Source organism: Drosophila virilis, chromosome 4 (genome assembly GCF_030788295.1).
Source record: "Drosophila virilis strain 15010-1051.87 chromosome 4, Dvir_AGI_RSII-ME, whole genome shotgun sequence".
Taxonomy (NCBI): domain Eukaryota; kingdom Metazoa; phylum Arthropoda; class Insecta; order Diptera; family Drosophilidae; genus Drosophila; species Drosophila virilis.
The window spans coordinates 18,823,995-18,844,162 of NC_091546.1; the positions used below are offsets into that span (position 1 = coordinate 18,823,995).

At 37.4% G+C, this 20,168-nt stretch overlaps 2 protein-coding genes across 4 annotated transcripts in view; one reads left to right on the plus strand and one right to left on the minus strand.

Annotated features, from left to right (window-relative positions):
- Positions 1–20,168, minus strand: part of LOC6628495 (chaoptin) — a 56,657-nt gene that overhangs the window by 17,388 nt on the left and 19,101 nt on the right. For all 3 annotated transcript variants that reach the window (XM_002051454.3, XM_015172716.2, XM_070209458.1), the window contains one exon: positions 9,001–9,305. In XM_002051454.3, coding sequence (XP_002051490.1) covers positions 9,001–9,304 — 304 coding nt within the window. In that variant the 5' untranslated portion in view covers position 9,305. The remainder of the gene's footprint in view (positions 1–9,000; positions 9,306–20,168) is intronic.
- On the plus strand, positions 13,272–13,983 carry LOC6628494 (uncharacterized). The gene is made up of 3 exons (XM_002051453.4): positions 13,272–13,440; positions 13,496–13,606; positions 13,670–13,983. The coding sequence occupies exons 1-3, from the start codon at positions 13,383–13,385 to the stop codon at positions 13,849–13,851; spliced, it is 351 nt and encodes a 116-aa protein (XP_002051489.2). The 5' UTR covers positions 13,272–13,382; the 3' UTR covers positions 13,852–13,983.

A 20,168-nucleotide genomic window follows, 5' to 3' on the forward strand; every position in this document is an offset into this window, starting at 1 on the left:
GAGAGGTGGAGAGTTAGTTGGAGCTGCATATATGGTTGAGGGGATGGCGGGCAAGTCAAAGTGACGCTGGCTGCCAGCATTGGCCGCCAGTTCATCATTCAAATTGATTTTAAACGGCATTTGAAGCGTTTCCCATAACCCGAGGCAACAGCTCCAGATCCGCGCACCCACGCCCACCCCCCTCCCCCGCACGGCAAACCAATGGAAGAGAGGGAGGGGTGCAAGCGAGTTTCTGAGGCTAACGATGATGGCTTTTGTTTTGGCAGTTTGATAGCAGGCGCGTTAAAGCAAATGGGTCATCAGCGAGCCATTGGCCCACACAATAGACCAAAAGGGGGGCACACGATACAGAGAGGAAACGGGACCCTCCCACACTCAGCATTGGGAAGCAGGCTGCTGGCCAGCGAACCAACGGGGCAGGACTTTGATTTTTATGCGCTTTTTCCGTTTTCTGTACCCCACAGCCCGCCCAGCCGTCTTCATAATGGCCCAACGACCGAAGCAATTTAAAAAGGCACTTTAGATATATTGGAAGAGTGACATCCTTGGCAAAACAAACAACGCGCGCAGAACGCTTTACTTGATTGCCCTGGGGTGGGCGGGGCAGAGCGGTAGTACTGCACAAAATTTATATAACATTAAGAGCAAAATAGATAAGATAACATTGCAAATACCAAATATGTTGAGAAATACTTCTTGGACATGGCAATATACATATATACAGATTTATATATATATAAAGATTTATACTAGTTGTGGAATAGAAACGGAAACTGGAAACACCTGCGGAATGTAAACTGCATGATTGCATAATTCTCGTTCTCTCTCTAAAAACCGAAAATATATATTTCACTTTGTCAAGCTGAAGCTTTGATAGCCTAATAGACATTTATCTTAAGGTTTTGACGGACGGTGGTGTTCGCCCGTTTGATTATGAGAACTGAAGTCTTCTTGGATGCCAGAGCACCATTCTTTTTGGGTTATACGTTATAAGCCAAAGCAACTTGGTTTCGGGTGAAGGCCACGACGCTTATGAGTTGTTTAAATGGGTGTTTCAAGTGCGACTTGGAGCGCGGGGCAAATGTGTGAAGTGTCGCAATTAATTTGCGATTCGCTGAGCATGTGTTAATTAACAATGGCGACAAGGTCCTTGGAGTGCGCCCGCGGCTCTCTCTCGGAGGAGCGGCAGCCGTAACCCGTGAGCGGCGCCTGGTGACCATGTGTTTTTAGCCTGATTATACGGAATGCTCTGCTCCAAAGGGAATTTCCATGTCATGCTTGTCAGCTTAAATTATGGCCTGGCCTTAGCTCAAGCAAACGGCATTGCGCCGCGCTGCGCAGGGCGGGTGTTGGGTGTCACATTGCCTGGCCACGCCCCGGCCGCAGTTCGCAGCCACCGCAGCAAATAGACAAAAAAAAGCAATAAGAAGAAAAAGCGTAACATTTTTTTTTTTTTGTTCGAGTGCGGGGCCGAGGAGTGAGTGCAGCACGGCCGCAGTAGCCGGGCCAGAAAACTGACGTGCAACATGAAAATGCACTTTTCGCTTTTAATTGAAAATTTTTTACGTGAATTGTCATTTCTCTGCCTCTTTTTCTCTCTTGTTTTTTTTTTTTTTTTTTTTTTTTTAAATTTTGTTGCTTTCATTTGGTTTGGTTTGGTTTGTTGCAAACTTGTGTTTTTTCTTTGGTTTTTTTTTCGGGTATTTTTAGTTAGCAGGTTGGCTGACAGCTTTCAAAATAAGAGACACAGATACACGTACACACACCCACACACACACACATTGACAGGCTCTACAATATGCATGTATGTGTAGCTCTCATGGACAGAGAGCGTGTGTGTTTCTCTGTGCTCGTCGGCCTAAAGTCAAAGTGAAATTCGATTGCAGATTGTCAGGATTTTGTCATTGATTTGGCCATGAACAGCAGCATTTCAGCAGAAATTCCAACAGTTGACTGCACTTAAACAATTAATAAACAATTACGTGGTGTAAATAAATTACGGACAACAAATTGCTAACCAAGCCGAATTTTAATTACAATTTTATGAGTGAAAGTTAATTCAAATTAATTTGATATTGTAGAAAATATCATAAAGAAAAATTTGTATTTTCTTTTTAGATATTTTTGTTTTTCTGCATAGATTATTGAAATATTTTCGTAAATTAATTTTCACATATTTTATGCTTTTTGTAAGTAAAGATTGAAATATGTTTAAATTTACATTATTGAATTTCTAGTTAGCACTTACAACAATTTCATTTTAATATGTTTTTTATTAGAAGTTTTTTGTTTCATTTTCCATTTCCAGATTTAATCTAAGTAACACCGAAAAATTAATAGGATATGTTTGAATTGGCATCACGTAGACACTCAACATGGTATGTTCATATATATGGTATAAGTATATATTCTACATCAGCATCAACAGACGAGTTGATATCTGATTTCTGATGGATATCTGTCTGTCTGTCCGTCTGTCTGTTCGTCTCAGTCTTAAAGCTCCGTCTTCTTCCTGTTGCAGGGAATACATATGCCGGGCAACTATATCGTATAGTTGCAATTGGAACGATCATCAACAGAGAAGGTATCAAATTTTCGGCGTGGCGTAGCTTTCTCCTTGCTATTTAAATTAAAATGTACTGCTAGGATGATAATTAACTTTATTGTTGCAGGCAAATTATTTTGAATTTCTAATAGGACAAATTCATTGTTTCCCCAAATGCAGTTATTAAAAAATTACGAATTCATGGCATACAAAAATAAAATGTATTTATTTGCACAGCTCGTAACGCTAGCAGCTTAAAGACTGAAAATAGCTTTGAAATGGTTTATGTGGCCAAAACATGGCTAATACAGACACACACACACACACAGAAACAAACACAGGGACACACGTGCACACTAAACGACGATATACGCAAACAGCGTACACGCGCAACGGGCAACAAACGTGGCCAAAACGCATTCGCCATGCACGACGCCAGCTTGGCCGAAACTGTGTGTGCTTGTGTGTGGGTGTGTGAATGTGTGCATATCTAAGCTGTTCAGCTGTTGCTGTTGCTGTTTCTGCTGCTGTTGCTGTTGTTATGAGTGGACAAGCAACACACACACACGCAGACACACACACGCACACAACATATGGCGTTAATAAACTTGAAGCTGTAGCCAGTTGCCTGAGGGGCGAGCAGGGCAGGTTGGGCATAGTTGTATGTCCATCGTATGTTGGCTTCTTGTATTTTATGGCCTCAAGTCAATTCTCTGACAAATGGCGAGCATATTTATTTATTTACTTTAGCTGCCAACGTCGCCATTTCCATGCGTTCCTATCGCTTACTCCCACAACCCACAACCCATCCCCTCCATGCCACTCGTTTGCGTCACTTGCCGAGTGTTTATTCAACTCGCCAAAAGCAAGCAAATAAAAAAATAAGCAACAACACGAACAATAAACTAGCAACAGCAACAGCAACAGCTACTAGGTGGCCAGCACATGGTCCAAAGGACAAAAAGAAATATATATGTATAAATATGCCACAAGTTACAAGCAGGGGCCATCAGAGTGAAACTTCGAGTAGTTGGGGGATTGCTTTATGAAACTATTGCAAATTAATATTTAAATATGTTTTGCTGCCTCTTGCGATAAACGGCAACTGGAATTGAGCAAAGTACGCTGCCCACAAAGTTTCGCCACAACATGAAATAGCATTATATTTACGTATTTAATTCAAATGGCTTCCCGCAATTTTATTTATTTATTATCATTATAGACTTCTAACGCATAGCAGCCAATCCCATAAGGTGTATATAATCTAGATCAGCATCAGAATTCGAGTTGATATATCCATGTCTGACTTCTGTCTATCTATTTATCTGTCCATCTATCCGTCCGTCCGTCCATCTGTCTTTTTCTATGCGAGCTAGTCTCTCAGTCTTAAGGCATCTCGAAGCTTTCCTTAGGTCCGTCTTTCTGCTTCCGGCAGTGTATTTGTCGGATCGGATCACTATATTATTTAGCTGCCAAAGAAGTGAGCGGCTAACAAGGAGTTTCTTCTTTTTGTTTATGAAAATGTCTTGAGCAAGCCCCGCATTAACTATTTCAGCTATGCTCTTTATCTCTAAAGAAAGCCGGATTAGTATATCATATATAGGAACGATCGGTTAAAAAGTAGTTTCTTATATTATGTACAAAAATCAATGAATTCCAACAAAAGCATAAATTAAAAAAAAAAGAAAACATGAGCTTAAGAAAAACGCATCAATTTAACAGGAAAAACAGCACAACTAACATTTAATATATTAAAAATGGCTCATTTATCTAAAAATTGTGTGTTTTTACGAACTTTATAAAGAATTTAGTAGACAAATTTGTTCATAAAATAAACTTTTAGTATCCTTATTAAAAAGAACGTCATTGCTTTATTCACCTTTTCTTTTCTTTTTAATATATAGCAGAAACCTGAAAAATTCCACATTTTTGGCGAAACAAAGAAAAAGCTGACGCGTGCAGCATATTCAAAATAGATTGATTATAAAATGAATTTGCAGAATTTAAATTTAACTCTTAAGAAGCTCTTTGTATCTTCAATATTTAAAGTAGTAATTTTTGGTTGACTTTTTTTATATATTTATTTTAATTAAACCGATGTGTTATTTAAAATGACTGCCATAATATAAAACCTAAAAATCAAAGTTTAAAGGAGCACAGAAAGCAAGATTGAAACAAATTGTTTATAATATAAATTGTAATTATTAAAAAAAAAGTTCAGTGTCTAAAATTGGCTTAAATTGACGCATAAACTCCCTTTTCTTGGTTTCTACTTTTGACTTAAAAGACTTAATAGTTTTCTTAAAGAAATACAATTTTTGGCTAAATAAAAGAATAGCTAAGCACATGCACAAATGACACAAAATCTAGAACGAACAAAGTTTAAACCAAACATTTTTATTGAGCTGATATAAAAGTGAGTTAACCAAAAAGAGCCTTAAATTAAATAAGAATACATATATATATATATATATATATATATGTGAAATATTTCGAAAAAGTAATAAATCAAGTTTTACAGAGAGGGTTTGCGAGTTATCTTTCATCTCAATTTTCTCGCCGAACACACACACGCGACATACACTTTCAATTTTACAAACCTATGGAACGCATAGGCCCCACAGTGTAGGGCAGCCAATCGGGCTGGCAAGTGCAGCGTTCGCCCTCAGCCTGGCCTTTGACCTCGCAACGTATGTGCTGATGAAGATTACGTCAGCTGAAAAGTTATTGTTTTGGTCCGGCATTCATTGAGGCAAGGCGATGCCTGCTAGAAGCAACTGTGGGCTTCATTTATATCCATATACTTTTGTGTCCTGTGCCGCAACAGCAGCAGCAGAAGGAGCGCCAGCCAAATGGATGACAGCAGCAGGAAACATGCGGCAGCTGTGCGAGTTGCCTGCCGCCTGCCGCCTGTTTGCCTCTTGTTCGGTTCGCTTCGGTTCATTCATTTTGTTTCAGTTTTGCTTCTGGTTAAGAAATAGTTTCGGCATAAAAATGGTGCCCAAATCGCATATGAAAAGTCTGTTGCTTGTGTGCTGCTGCATGTGGGGCAGCTGCCCCGGGGAGGGGCGAATCAGCCGCACTGGCCAAGCGTGAAAATGACCAGAAAATTTTAAAAATAAATCTAAATTGCACATTTCTGGCTTAAATATCATTTACGAACTGCACACAACACAAATTTTACTTTTAAAATCACCCAATAAAATAGGCAGACAAAAGTTTGTGTATCTATCCCTTTTAAGTATCTGACAGAGGGTATTTATATTCCTAATGAGAACAAGCTGAGTTGTTAATGTTTACCAAAAAGCATGTCTGTCTGTTTCTATGAAGAACACATTTGTTTAAATAATACATTTTTTAAACATTCGAAAGGTTGCCCCATAGCTACAGGCAATCAATATATAAATATATATTTAACATTATTTAATTTAACATTATATTTTTAAAGATATCTGAGGCAAAATTGCATTATGAAAGCAACATCTTATCAGAGTCAAAGATATATAATATTTAGCTCTCATAGCAACAATCAATTGAGTATTAGACTCTTATATAAAACTTTTTCTCAAACAATGCAAATCAAACCTTGTCCGTATGTTAGCTACATATGAACTAAATCTAATCAAAATCGCTGCACTATTTCACAGGGAATGGGCTGTGTCGGAGCATAGAAATAGAGCGAGCATTTCAAATATGTCTGCATGTGTATTTTATTCTGCACACATCAAACATAACTATTTCTTACATATTCTTATTTTATTATTTGTATGTGCCGTCAGGACATTTGCTTTTGGCCGGGCCAGCGGCAGCTGCCTGCCTGCGCTCTGACGCTGCTGCTGCTGCTGCTGCTGCCACAGTCACATATTTTTGGCAACACAAATTTTGGAATTTTTAATGAATTTCAAGTCGTTGTCATCGTCGTTGCAATTCCCCCGCCACCCACCAACCGCTGCCCGCTGCCTGCTGCCTGCTGCATATTTTTGTGTATTTTTGCGTGTGCCCCGAAAAGTATGCAACGTCTGCTCTGCTGTGTCCTGCTTCCTGCAGCCTGCAGCCCGTTGGCTGGCATGCCACTGTGGACTGCGGCCATAACCAAACCTAACCACAGCACACAATGTCCATCTGTGGGCGCTGGACGGCGGTCGCAATGGGCGTGGCACGCAATTAGCCAGACTGTCAAGCAAAGTGTTTTCCCCAAATGCCCCGCTCCCCCATATACTTGCATACCGCATCCCGCATCCCGCCCGTACAGCTCGTTTTTTCCACATTAGAATTGCTAATTGCCAAAAGTTTTGTGCATTTTCTGCACTTTCTTCAATGCAATCCAGCGACATGGAAGACATAAATTGCATTCAAGTGAGACATTTGTTTGAATATATTGTTTGAAGCGAGAATATTGTAATTGTTGTAACGCCCACAGGGAAAACATGCCACGCCAGACCATCCTCAAGCAACATGCCCCAAATTGTCAGATTGCTAATCAACAGTTGCAACATGAACAGACAAACGCGTCAAATGATTCAAGCATTTTGATACTGAATAAAACATTGTTATTATAGAAATACTCATGAATACGCAAAAATTGGTAGATATCAGAATATATTATTTAAAAAAATCAATATGTTAAATAAAAATATGCTCGGAAAATAAATGTAAATTAAGCAAAACAAATCATCTTCGTTGACCCAGCTTAAAGTTTTGTCATTTATTAATATTAATAATATGCAGAAACCAAAAATTGGAAATTTGTGCATTCCGCTTGGGCTTTTGGCTTCTAATTTGTATGCCCTGTGTCCATTGAAAATGTCTAAAAAGGGTATAAGACGTTTGTGCAAATGTATGTAACAGGCAGAATGTATCTCCAACGACATAAAGTATAAATATAAATATAAATATATAAATATAATCACCATCAATAGCCGAGTCTTTCTAAAATAGTATAATATATTTATATATCGTACATTTGGGGTTTCTAGAGGAATGTTCTGGGTATCAACAAGTCGAGCACTCCCAACTAAAGCAGTATGTTATGTTCTGTTTACTGTACATAATATAATTATATATTTATTTTGTGAATGCTAAAGAAAATAGTTTGACGGGTTTATTCGATAATTATCAATAGATAATTATAAATGTTTAGCCCACATAATTTATTTAAGTTTATATTTTTCCCATACCCAACTTAATCTTATCAGAGAGATGTGCCTTATAAGTCTCTTGAGTGCCGCCTGCAATGCATTACGAATTCTCTGGCAATCAAAATATTTCAACTAAAAAACAACAGCATAAGAAATACTTTGCCATAACCATATATATGTATATAATAAGCCACATGGCAAATACATGCAAATTCGATAAATGTAAATTTACAAAAAGAAAAAGCAAGAATAAGAAAAACCATACAAATATGGTAAGTAAATTTTTGGAAATACGTCGAACATTGTGACAGATAAATTGGCAATGCGGATATAACAGCAGGTCCGGGCTGGGCATGCTTCCCTCCCAAAAAAAAAGGAAGAAAATCCAAACGCAGGGCCAATTGTAAGCCAAGAAAACTTTTCAATGGCTCAAACCCTCATATCTGGCAGTTGCCTGGCCTGCAAGGGCCTGTCAATTTGTGTGTCTGTGTGCGTTTGTCTGTGTTTGTGTGTGTTTCCAGTCAACAGTTTTGTGGTTATTCGCAACTTTATGCCGCAACTTGCAAAAAGGCGGCAGCGGGCGTGGCCAGCTGTTTGCATTCTGCAGTACTGTAGGTAATGGCAATATTTTGTGGCACAACAAGCAGACAACAGGGGCAAGAGCATGCTGGGGGGCGGGCAAAAGGGGGCGGGAGGGATGATACGAATGCGGAATGGTAACGAAATGACAATGGAGCACAAAACTTGCCATTCATTACTTAAAAACTACAAAATTAGCGTGGAATTTGCCACAGCAATCGTTAAAAACTTTATGCCGAACGCAGCTGAAGCAGTGCGAGCAGGAGCAGGGCAAACGAAACCGAAGCAGGACACAGCCGAAAAAACTTTATTTTTACAACTAATTGGCAAACTTAAATGTAAGATTTAATTTTGTTGTGGGTAACACAGCAGCAGCAGCAGCAGCAGCAGCAGCAGGAGCAGCAATCGGCAGGACAAAGCCGTTTGAAGCTTCATTAAAAAATTACAATGCGCTGCAGGCGGCAAACAGAGCAAGAGACAGAAAACGAATGAAAGAAGGGAGAGTGTGTGTGTGTGTGTGTGAGTGGGGCATAGGGGGGGGCTAGCGGTTGTGGCAAGTGGCATTGTCGACTGGCTGCCAATTTATTGCGCATCCGAACAAAAATATTTGCCACATTAATAAAATTGAGACAAGTTTGAGGCAGCTGCTGGTTCTGTTGCTGCGTCAGCGACACATTGACAGCAGCTGACCAATATATATACATGCATGTTTGTATGCGTGTGTGTGTGCTGACTCACCTGGAAACTTGTACAGCGCCACCTCGTTACAATTAATCTCAATCAGCGTGGATGTCTCGTTGGGCAGTCCGGCGCACTGGCACATCGAGTTGAGTGGACACGCGTAGAGCACATCCTGCTGCTGGCTGCCAAGCAGCGCGGCCGATCCTCGAGCCGGCGGTGGACCGCGTGCCAAAGCGCGTGCCGTATTTCTGGTGCTGCGCTGCATCGACCTGTGACCCGCACCGGCAGCACCTCCGCCATCGAACTGCCAGCAATGGGCGGTGCACACGAGGCACGATATTAGCGCCAGATACAGGTGCATGCTGCAACCAGAAAGATGACAATAAAAACAGTTAGCAATGGGTTAAAGATTCTCTGCTTTAATCTCTGGGCTTGCCTATAAAGTGGGGCGATGCCAGAGAACGAATCACAGTATAGACTTCTCAAGTAGCTAATGTGACTAAATAGCATTAACATTACACATTTTTAAATATTATCAATATTAAAGATAAATTGTTTAAAATTAAATATGGGTAAAAGCATGGAAACTTGTTATATTGAAGAAATTTATAAAATATATTTTTTTAAAAGTTTAAAAATTGAGAATACAAAATATTTATCTAACATTTACTTTTTTGACAAAGCAAAAACGCATCCAACAAGTGTGTAACGTTTATTAAATTTGTATTTTTTGTTAAAATTTGAGTATGCAATATTTGCTAAATATTTTTCTTTTATTTTAGGCACACACTGAAAACGTATGGAAATAAGTTGCTTCTATTATATTTTATATTCTTCTCTCTTAGAAATGTTTGAAATTTGGAAGTAGAAAATATTTGCTCTTGTTATTGACAACTTTTTCTATTTGTAAATTGTTAGTTAAGCGCATATAAATATGTTTTTATTATATTCATATTTATAACTAAAAATAGTTTAAAAATTGCAAACAAACATTTCAACATTTTTTTTTTTGATAATATTTAAGATACTTTAAACGTATCAAAATATGTTTGGTTTTTCTATGTTCCTCTTTCTAAGAAAAATTTGAAATTTAAGAGTTTTTATAGACAGCTTTTATGATAATATCTAAAATGTTTTTGATTTAATTTATATTTTTAAAATTGTTCAAAAATTCAGAGCATATAATATTTGGTAAATATTTCTGTTTGACAAAGTGTAAAATTGTATTTAAAGCGTCTGAAAAGAGGTTTTTGTGACACCGACAAAATGAAATTTAGTCGAAGAACGTTCTAAGCAACTCCATCGAAAGCCATTCCTTACCTTTGCCACATTAAAGTGAAGCACTTATTCCAATACAACAACAATAAAGAGCAAAAAACTGTGAAAAACCATAACCAACTGCATTTGTAACTTTGTGAAAATAAATAAGAGCAATAAAAGCACACACAAATAAATTGGCATAATCTGTAGAGTACTATCTTAAATAAAATATTATATGCTTCTAAATATTTTAAAATTTGTGGTTTATTTTCGCAGAAAAATAAATTAAACACAAGCAAACTGTCAGCGGTTATAAAAATTGTTGGGAATGCATTTAGAAAAGACCTGCACTTAGGATAAAGCTCACACAGGCTAAAAGCCTCAGACAACAAAAAAGTTAGTAGCCAAAAACGAAAGCTGCATGTAAATATTCAAATATTGCAATATTTGCCTGGTTCAACGTTCAACGTTGCGGTTAGTACAAATAAATAACAATTTCTCAATAGTTTACGATACAAATTGAACATTCAAAAAACAATACGAGGAAAAAAAATGCAGATGGTTTGTTGCTACAACAAACATATTTTCAAAAGATGAGAAATAAATAAAGTTTACAATCATCGAACTTTAAGCTCTTGTTGAAACTGTGCAAAATTAATGGAGCGTGGCATATAAAGACGCTCATTAGGAGAGCTCTGTCAGACACCTTTGGTCTTGGCATTTATTTATTTGTCGCTGCTTAGCATAAATCGCACGTTAGAGCGAATAGAATGGCATAAAATTAACGCAACTCCCGCCCATGGCCATGCGAGCAACATTAAAAGGCCCAACTCAATAGCACAGTGGAGCCCAAAATGTATTATTTTATATAAGGTAAATAAATAAAAGGTAAGTCTTAAATTATTTTAAATTATTTTATATTATATTAGAAGGTATTAAATATTATATGATTACATTTCTAACTACTCATTAAATCTGTTGCAGTCTCGACGTCAAGAAGCGCAGACGTGTAAAATATTTGCCATGAAGACTGTTTTTGTTGTTGAGCAGCCTAAATGTATCGGAAAACAAAAATTAAAAACAAAAATATATATAAAAAAAATATTATTCGCTTGAGCTAAAATAAAGTTTTATATGAACAATTGTCTAACCAACAAATAAATATTTTCTGAAGCTAATAACAGAATATTGTTTCAACAATCAACTTCAATGTAATAGAAGAATTCTTAAAAAAAAAACGCAAGCACAAAATTATTAACAAAAAAAAAAAAAATAATAAAAATAAAAAATTATGATTCCAAATAACAAGAATAATTTCAGGTAAGACCCAATTTTGACAAATCAGCTAAATAGCTGATTGTGCCGAATATAATACAGGCTTATAAATTTTATTTTTTCATTTACGGGCCGTTTTTAATCATTTATAATAATTTAACATCTGTGATTCAGTATTCGGTTTTTATTTTATTACATTATTTTTATATAAATGTATTTAACATCTGTTATTCATTTAATCTACTTTGCATTTCGGCATCCACTTACGCCTTCATTTGTTTTATTATATTTTGTTTTGTTTTTATAATTAAACATCTTTGATTAAAATTATTCGACTAAGACTTTCGGGGGATACCATTTATTTTAATATATTTTGTATTATTTGCTTATTTTATTTATTTCCAGTCATAAATCATATTTCTTTTTTTTTATCCATAGTTCAGGCATTTCAATGCCAGTGTGCACACTTTGTCGCCTGATGGAGAGCTCCTCAGCTCGGCTAAGGGTGAAGTTCACCTAAAAGCTTGCGACAATTCATGCAAATGAGTCGCAGTCACACACGAGCTCCGGCACTCATACTCTCGCACACATACACACACACACACACACACACACACACTTTCATATACTCGCATTCTAATGCCTCTAACCTTACAAAAAAGTGCGCAACCACAGCACGTAGAAGCTCATACACACACACACACACAGGCACACTCCGGCACAGGACTTTCATAGAGCTCTGGCATATAAAACATGTTTCATGTACGTAGATGTGTGATGTTTATTTGACACGCCAAAGTATATAATAACAAATAAAAACTTTGGCACACCAGACGACGACGACGACGACGACGACGGGCGACAACTGCTAGGACTCTGACAAGGACGACGATGACGACGAGTACGGCCCATTAGCACGATTGTTGAGCTTTAAGGCTTCGACGGTTTGGGTACCTAGGCGCACATTACGAGGGCCCATAAAAGTAGAAACCAAAAAAGAAAAAAAATACCCATCTACTGATAGGGACTACGAAAAGTGCGCTGAGAAGTGCGCCAAGCCCCGAGCCAGGCGTTTGCACAAGTTATTTAAGTCAGCTTAAAATTTGGGTATAAGTAAAATATATGCTTTTTGTTAAGAAGTCAGCTTAAGTCGGGAACTATAAGAAGCTACAATGGATGTAACGCATACATTAGTTTGCAAAAGGATAAAATTCAATTATAGTTTCGAGTTTTAATTTTAATTAAATAAAATACACTTAAGAAAAATGTTAACAAATCAAACCATCCAGAGTACTGGATCTCTATTCTATTTCTCTATTTCAATATTTGAAGTTCACAACAAAAAATACTCATTATCCAATAAAACTATAAAATTGTTATATTTGATGGTATAAAGGGTCTACGAAAATTGAAGTTTGATGATCGACAGAAGTGTTTGCATTCAGTCCTTTAGAAACTTTCCAATTTTATTATCAATTATATTCAAATATCAAATATATATGTATTTTAGTAGATATTTTGAATATTATAAGCTCAAAGGCTTTTGGCCGTTCTTCTGCGCCTTTTTGGGTATCTTCCAGTTGGAGACATTCTGACTTGTTTTCTTATTAATTTCTATTTAAACTCCTTATCTTGCATCTGGCGTACAATGGTTTTAATTTTCTCAACGTTTTTTTCTCTCTACCTCCATTTCTATCGATATTTACATTCAAAAATATTTCAATATATCGATTAGCTGCAACCTTTTTTTACTATCGCACTTCTGGATAAAAAGTTCAACGAAGAAAACTAAAAATCAAGTATGCTAAGCAGCCGGGACGTCAGATTCGCTGTTCGCAAATTAACAAACGAATTGTAATTAATTGATTGATTAAGTTATTTTAGCATAGAATAGAATCCATCCAATGGCTGAGCCGTCAATAGCTGAGCAGTTGAAAATGAAAAAATTGAAATTGACGCTGGGTAAGTAAAAACTAATATATAAATACAATCCAAAATACATTCCCCTCCCACACAGATGAATACTCTGAGCAGTATGTGAACAAGGCTTCTGCCAATGAGGAAACCGCAAAGGACAAACATCGCGAAAACTATATATTCGATACAAATATTATGGAGCTAACACTAGGTAAGCCGAATTTTCAAGCAATTGACCCAAGTGAAGCTCAAAACTGTCCTTTAACACGTGCAGATGAGTATTATGAGAAGTTTGTGCTGCCCAAGGTAAAGCTTCAAGCAGCTAAACACGAGGAAGAGCACAAAAACATACGCTATCAACGCACCCACTACTTTGGGCCCAGCTTTTTGGAACGCCAGCGTCAACCAAGGGAACCATCTGCCACTGACCAGAAGGAGAGCACAACAAATATGTAACCAGATGACGCCAAAGCAGCTGCTCCAACAGACTCACTACCGAAATTCTATTTGCAGCAGCAGCAGCAAAAAGAACTCTCATTTAATGTGAATCCTGGCAATAAAGAGACTAACAAAGAAGTCCAGTATTCACTTGATACATTTTTATGTGGTGATAATAATGTGTAAGCAGCTTCTCACTGAGCCAGCAAACCGCCCTGCTTAAGATACATTGAATGACAACGTACGAAAAAAAATATTTTTATGTGATATTCATTAATTTGTTGAAATAACAGCTTTTCGCCTGCGGTTTGGGCAATCGTTAAATGACAGCTGATATGCTTTCAAGTAGGTTTCCATGTAAATATTAAGCTGTTTTTTAAATTGCTCGAAAAACAGGATCCTCTTGGCAATTATCGAGCTGTTAACAAAGCCAAATTTCGTTAAAAAGATACTCATGCAAATCTTAATTTATTTTTATAGCTAATAGCAAAAGCGGCTGCCTTTTCAGGCCGTTTGCTTAATTATCACTCACTATATCAATTAATTAACTTGTTTAATTATAACTTTCAGTTGAAAAATATTTATATATTTATTTATTTAAGTATCGCTATAGAATATATTTATTATTAGTTTTTTACTTCACTTGTTTTTTATATATATATATTTCCGAATTTTGCAAATGCATTATTATTTACTTTATGTATGCCATCTGCTTTTTCCAACCAATTCAAAGCTGTTTACTTAATTATGCATCACTTAAATAAAAACTGACATTAATTAAAATAAGTTTCCCATTATTTTCATATTTATTTAATTTAAATTTTCTTTGCTTGTTTTTCTGCAAATATCTATTTTGATAATTAAATGGTAGCAATCGCACTCTCAGTCAATGTGATATATTTGCTTAATCGCTTTCCTTCTATGAAAATATTTATTTATTAATAATTCGTTAATTTTTGTGCAAATCTTTGCTCTTTATTTACATTTAGTTCAACTGTAAGTGCTGCCTTTGTCGGTAAAAAAGCTATTTGCTTTCCTAATTACAGGGCCAATTAAAATTCATTAAATGACAACTAACATGCTTGGAAATAGATAACCATGGACAGCCGGATTGTGTTAAATTAAATTGTTTCAGCCTCTCTCTGAAATTCTCATGCTGTTTACTTAGTTTACTTAATCATCAGCTCTCAGCTCTCATATGTCTGGGCAATGGATATCTAGCTTTGCTCAGCAAAATCAATATCAATCTTCAATTGCCGTCTGGCACTTTTGCTGATTGTTTTTCATTATGTTGATGGTGACAAATCGAATCTGCCTCTTGCAACATTTGGGCTGACCATGTAAAACCAAACGATACATCACACAGTTGAGTGGGTGAACGAGTGTGTGTTTTTGTGTGCGAGTGTGTGTGCGTTTTGCTATGTCTTATCCACATTTATGCACCTTCAAATATTTTTCTGCTCAAATACACACACACATACACATATACACCCACACACAAAGTCAGTCAGTCACTCGGTCAGGAAGAACAGTCGAGAGTTGCGCCAGAAAAGATAAATATGTCGTAAAAGTTTTTTATTTGCGTTTTATTTTTGATACAGCAAATGACTAACTTGTTGGCTGACATTCAGGCAAACAGACAGACGGACAGACAGTCAGACCTAATGCCCATAGCCAGCAGGTACAGCCGAAACAGACAGAGACAGACTGTGACAGAGAGCGACAGAGAGGGCGAGTGCGTTAAACAAAGAAAGCTGGCTAGCGGCGAGTGACAGGCCAGCGACGTCTGTCACGCACAGACCGCCAGTTGCCCCAATGCGGGCGCCTGACAAACCATCAGCACCCACCCCCACCCCCACCCACTTCTAGCCCTAAGCGTTGAGTAGAAAGTTTAAAAAATACAACAACAAAATGTGCCTGTACTTAGCCGCACTTTGTGTACACTTTGTATACATTTGTTTGGTAATTGATTAGGCCGGAAAATAATTCACAAAAATTGTAAATTTATTTATTTATTTATTATTGATACTATAAGTCGAGTACATAATTAATAAAAGCGGACATTTTTCAGGGATGAGTTAAAAAAACTTTATTTTTTGAAGGTATAGGAAAATATAAAACTTTGGGAATTATATATAAATAATTATTTGAACACAGTATTTTTAAACATTGATACATTATTTCATAAAGCTATATTAACTACGCGAAATAATTTATTATTTTTTTCTTTAACTCTGTTTTTGTTGTTTCAAGTGTCTTCAGCGAAATACCTTGCTGTTTAGGGCATAACAAGCAGCTGGCAAAGCGCAAGCAGGACAATAAACTGTCCCTTCTCACGGCCGAACGCAGTTTGCCTGGTTCTACGAAAAGGTCAACTGGAGGCAGGAGGCAAGAGGACGACCGCAAGTTTTTATTACGCATATAATGCCAGCGATTTAGCCCCGCGTTCGCCCACCCGTCCGTTGGCTCGGCTTGACTCTGGGCATGGGATCTGCATAATTTTTATACTTTTAATTTTTTATGCCGGTGACACAGTGACATCAAATGTCAACGAGCTGCACAAAACAAACAGCAGTCAAGTTCTGGCCAACGAGTCCTGCCAGCAGGGCAGCCACTAGCATAAATATGTTTAAGGATGAGCGTCCCAATGGAGGACGTAGCGCAGCGCAGGAGCGCAGCGAAAAGTCAGCGCAGCAAGAAAAATGCTGAAAAACGTAGCATACATTTGGGAGCCGTTGCGCTCTGGCGAAAATTTGCGAGTTTGTGCGATAATAACATATGTAAGTTGCTTGTACATGCATGTCTGTGTGTGTCTCCCTCTCTCTGTGTGTGTTGTAAATGGCGTGCAGGTTTTAAATTTAGCCCATAAGCTGCTGACTGCATTGGGGCAGGCAGCAGCTCGAGCGTGGCAAAAATTTAAAGCTGCCGCTCAGATGCGGCTCAAAACTTTAAATGAACTTAAATAAGTGGGTGTGTGTGTGTGTGTAGATAACTGTATGTGTGCGCAGCGTATTTAGCGAATTTTCATCGACAGGTAGGTGTAAGCAGCACGGCATCATGTATCTGTGAGATACATTCGAGCTAATCGCCGTAAAAGCACTTCAAAGTCAATTAGAAGCGTTCAAAGTTCATGAAAATTTCGTTTCGTTTTATTTTGTCGCCTTTCCTTTCCCATTTTTTGTTTTGTTTATTCTTTTAGTTTGTTTTGCTTGGGCGTGTTTTTCACAGAAATAAAGAAAACTTTCTACGCAGACAGTGGATCAAAGAGTTTGCATACGAACTCAGATTTAAAACTGTTTTTGGCAACAAACAATTCAAGAGGCTGGCGCAAATGTAAAAACCCGGTTAAATTAAACAGTTTACCTGTCATGTACGCATTTAATTGCACTTTGTAATTGCTGTTGGTCTGTGTTCATGCAGCTACAATTTTCGGTTGCATAAATAATTTACGCGCTGGTCGCATCAAATCTCGTTTTTGTGCATGGATGAAAAAGTTAATTCAATAAATAATTAAAAACATGACACGACTGCAGTTGAACAGTGTGGCCATAGCTGCGTAAAATGGACCATCAAATTGGGATTTTACACTGCACTGGTCACACTGTTTAGGAGATATCTTTAAAGCAAAACGATATATAGAATAAACTAATGCTTGTTACCCACAGTTGGGTTAAATTAATTTGCTTTTAAGGAAACTTGGAAGAAACTTGAATTAATAAAATAAATATAGGTAAGCAAGTAATTCATAATTTTATATCATATAATTTTGTGGAAGGCTTGAATTGATTTCATTATAATGCATTTACAACTCAACTTGTTTTAGAATTCTATAGACCAGAGACCAGAGAATGTTAAGCCCGAAACTCATGTAAGCTAGCCTCAAATTACTTTTGCCTATTGTAAGCTATTGACTCACACAGCACATTGACTATATTTCACAAATAGTACAAAAAGGGATTTAAAATTACACTCGACTGGATAACTTTGTTTTCTGCTGTTTTTTTGTTGCTTTACAAAAGCTTACAGAATCACAGCAATAAAATTTTTGGAAGAACTCTGCGTGCAACTTGAGAATTTCGAGTTGGGCTCGTTTTAGTTTTTGTTTTCAGGTATTTCATGTATTCTGCTTCGGTAAAGCCAACATTTCAAGCCCAAAGCATCCTAGCATGCAATTGTTTTTATGGCCACATCTGCGCGCACGCACACACACACACACACACACACACACACACACACACAGAGGCTCACACCAGCAAATCATATGTCAAAATCAAAGTTAATCCCATTGTGTTATGTACAGCAATTGAAATTATGTGCTTAAAGGCTTTAGCCCAGCCTAACAAAGTGCAAATAAAAAACAAAGCAAAAAAATAAAACGCCACCCGCACAAAGCCAAAATGGCAATGTTGCAGTCGGCGCAAAACAATGCCCCAAACGCAGCACACAAATTGCGTATGTTGCGCCCTGCCACATACATGTTTTTTCTGTTTTTATTTATTTTATTTTTTTTCAAGTGCTGCCATTATTTTTGTTTTTATTGCGCAATACACGAAAACAATCATAAAAAAAAAGTCGAGCGGCGCAATTTGAAACAACTGCGGCAGGCACTTGAACCCAAACGGCTGACAGACGCGACAACAACAGCAACAACAACAACAACAACAGCGGCAGCAACAACAACAACAACAACAACAACAACAATAACATATAAAACAACAACAAACAATAACAGATTTATTGCATATTTCGCACTGGTAATTGAGATTAAACAGTTCAAAAAAGCAGCCGCTTGGCATTTCATAAACCCGCAGGCATACACACACGCACACACACACACACACACACACGCACACGCGTGTGCTTGTCCATAAAGCAACGCATAAATTTAAGAGCTCATATATCGTTTTGGCCTTTTGTCCCGCAGCAATCGCCAACAAACCCTTTTTATTCTCTCGTAGAGGGTATTCAAATATTGTCATGAAATGTGTAACGCATAAAAGAAGACATCTACGACCCCATAAAGCATATATATATTTTAGATCAGCAACAAACGAGTTTATATAGCCATGTTAGACTACTGTCTGTCTATCTATCTGTCTGTCTATCCATCTGTCTGCTTCTATGCGAACTATCGCCTTGAAACTTTGCAGAGGTCCGATTTTATGTTGCAGGCAGTACAAAAGTCGCAACTGACCGGATCGAATTACTATATCATACAACTGCGATAGGAACGAATGTTCGAAAAATAGGTTCTTGTATAGAACACATTTTTGGTTTTTAAGATAACTCGACCAGACCTGGCGCTAACGTTTTAAACTCTTTAAGCCTTATCAGCGCTATGGATAAACTCGTTCGAATCGTTGCTCACAAATCTACTAAGCCGTAAGGCATATTTCAAGAAGGGTATTAAATGTTCGGCGTGCCGAAATTATCCTTGCTACCCAGTATTTTTTTTTGTTGCTTTTAGCCCTTTGGCCCGAGGTCATCATTTTGGTCGCCCAACTTGCATGTAATTCGTTTTAATAATTGTCAAGTTGCTGCCTTTATTTATGGCAAACTTTTAATAATTTAATTGCCGCTGCCCAGTGGCAAAATTGTTGCTGCTGCAGCTATTGTTGCTGCTGTTGTTGTTGTTGCTGCTGCTGCTGCTGCTGCCGTTTCAATTGCTGGATTTGCCGCATTCGCATTTAATTGATAAATGCGTCAGGCACTGCGCGCTTTGCCAGCTGTAATTATGGACGATTTGAATAATTCAATGCTCAGCTCTCGGTCCCGGCCATTGCGTTTTGTTTACGCAATTAATTGTGCGGTCATAGGCAGTGCACAGTGGCCTGAACAGTGCAGCACAGTCAAATCAAATGCTTTGCTACTGAAACGAAGCAAAAAGCCAACTCGAATCTGACACTTATAACTTATGAAGTTGGCCAAGCAACCACATTTGGTAGGTGCAAATATTTGGCTCTATGAAAATGGGTACAAACGGTTTCAGTAGAACGGATAACAAAAATGTATAAATTGAATTTTTTGTCTGGGTTGAAGCTATTTCATGAATCTTAGCTCAAGGAGGCAACTCTGTTCGAACTGTTAACCAAGACATACACCATTTTTTTAGGGCGTAAGTCAACTATTTTTTTATTTAGCTATCCAAGTGATAGGCAAAAGCTTTAAATCGCTTCATTTGTTTTTAATATTATAATTTTTTTCTACTCATTAGTAATTGAGTTTTAATTTCTTGTGCTTTCGCATCACTGTGCGATCGGGTTGCTTGGTCATCATCTGTTTGGCGTTCTCAACTTCAGTTTCTGCACTGTCATTTGCTTGATAAGCATTCCACA

Bases quoted from the DNA above. Each gene is read 5' to 3' on its own strand.
- LOC6628494 (XM_002051453.4), top strand. From the start codon at position 13,383: ATGGCTGAGCCGTCAATAGCTGAGCAGTTGAAAATGAAAAAATTGAAA. The intron at 13,441-13,495 runs GTAAGTAAAAAC...CCTCCCACACAG, and splicing joins AAAATTGAAATTGACGCTGG to ATGAATACTCTGAGCAGTAT. The intron at 13,607-13,669 runs GTAAGCCGAATT...TAACACGTGCAG, and splicing joins TATTATGGAGCTAACACTAG to ATGAGTATTATGAGAAGTTT.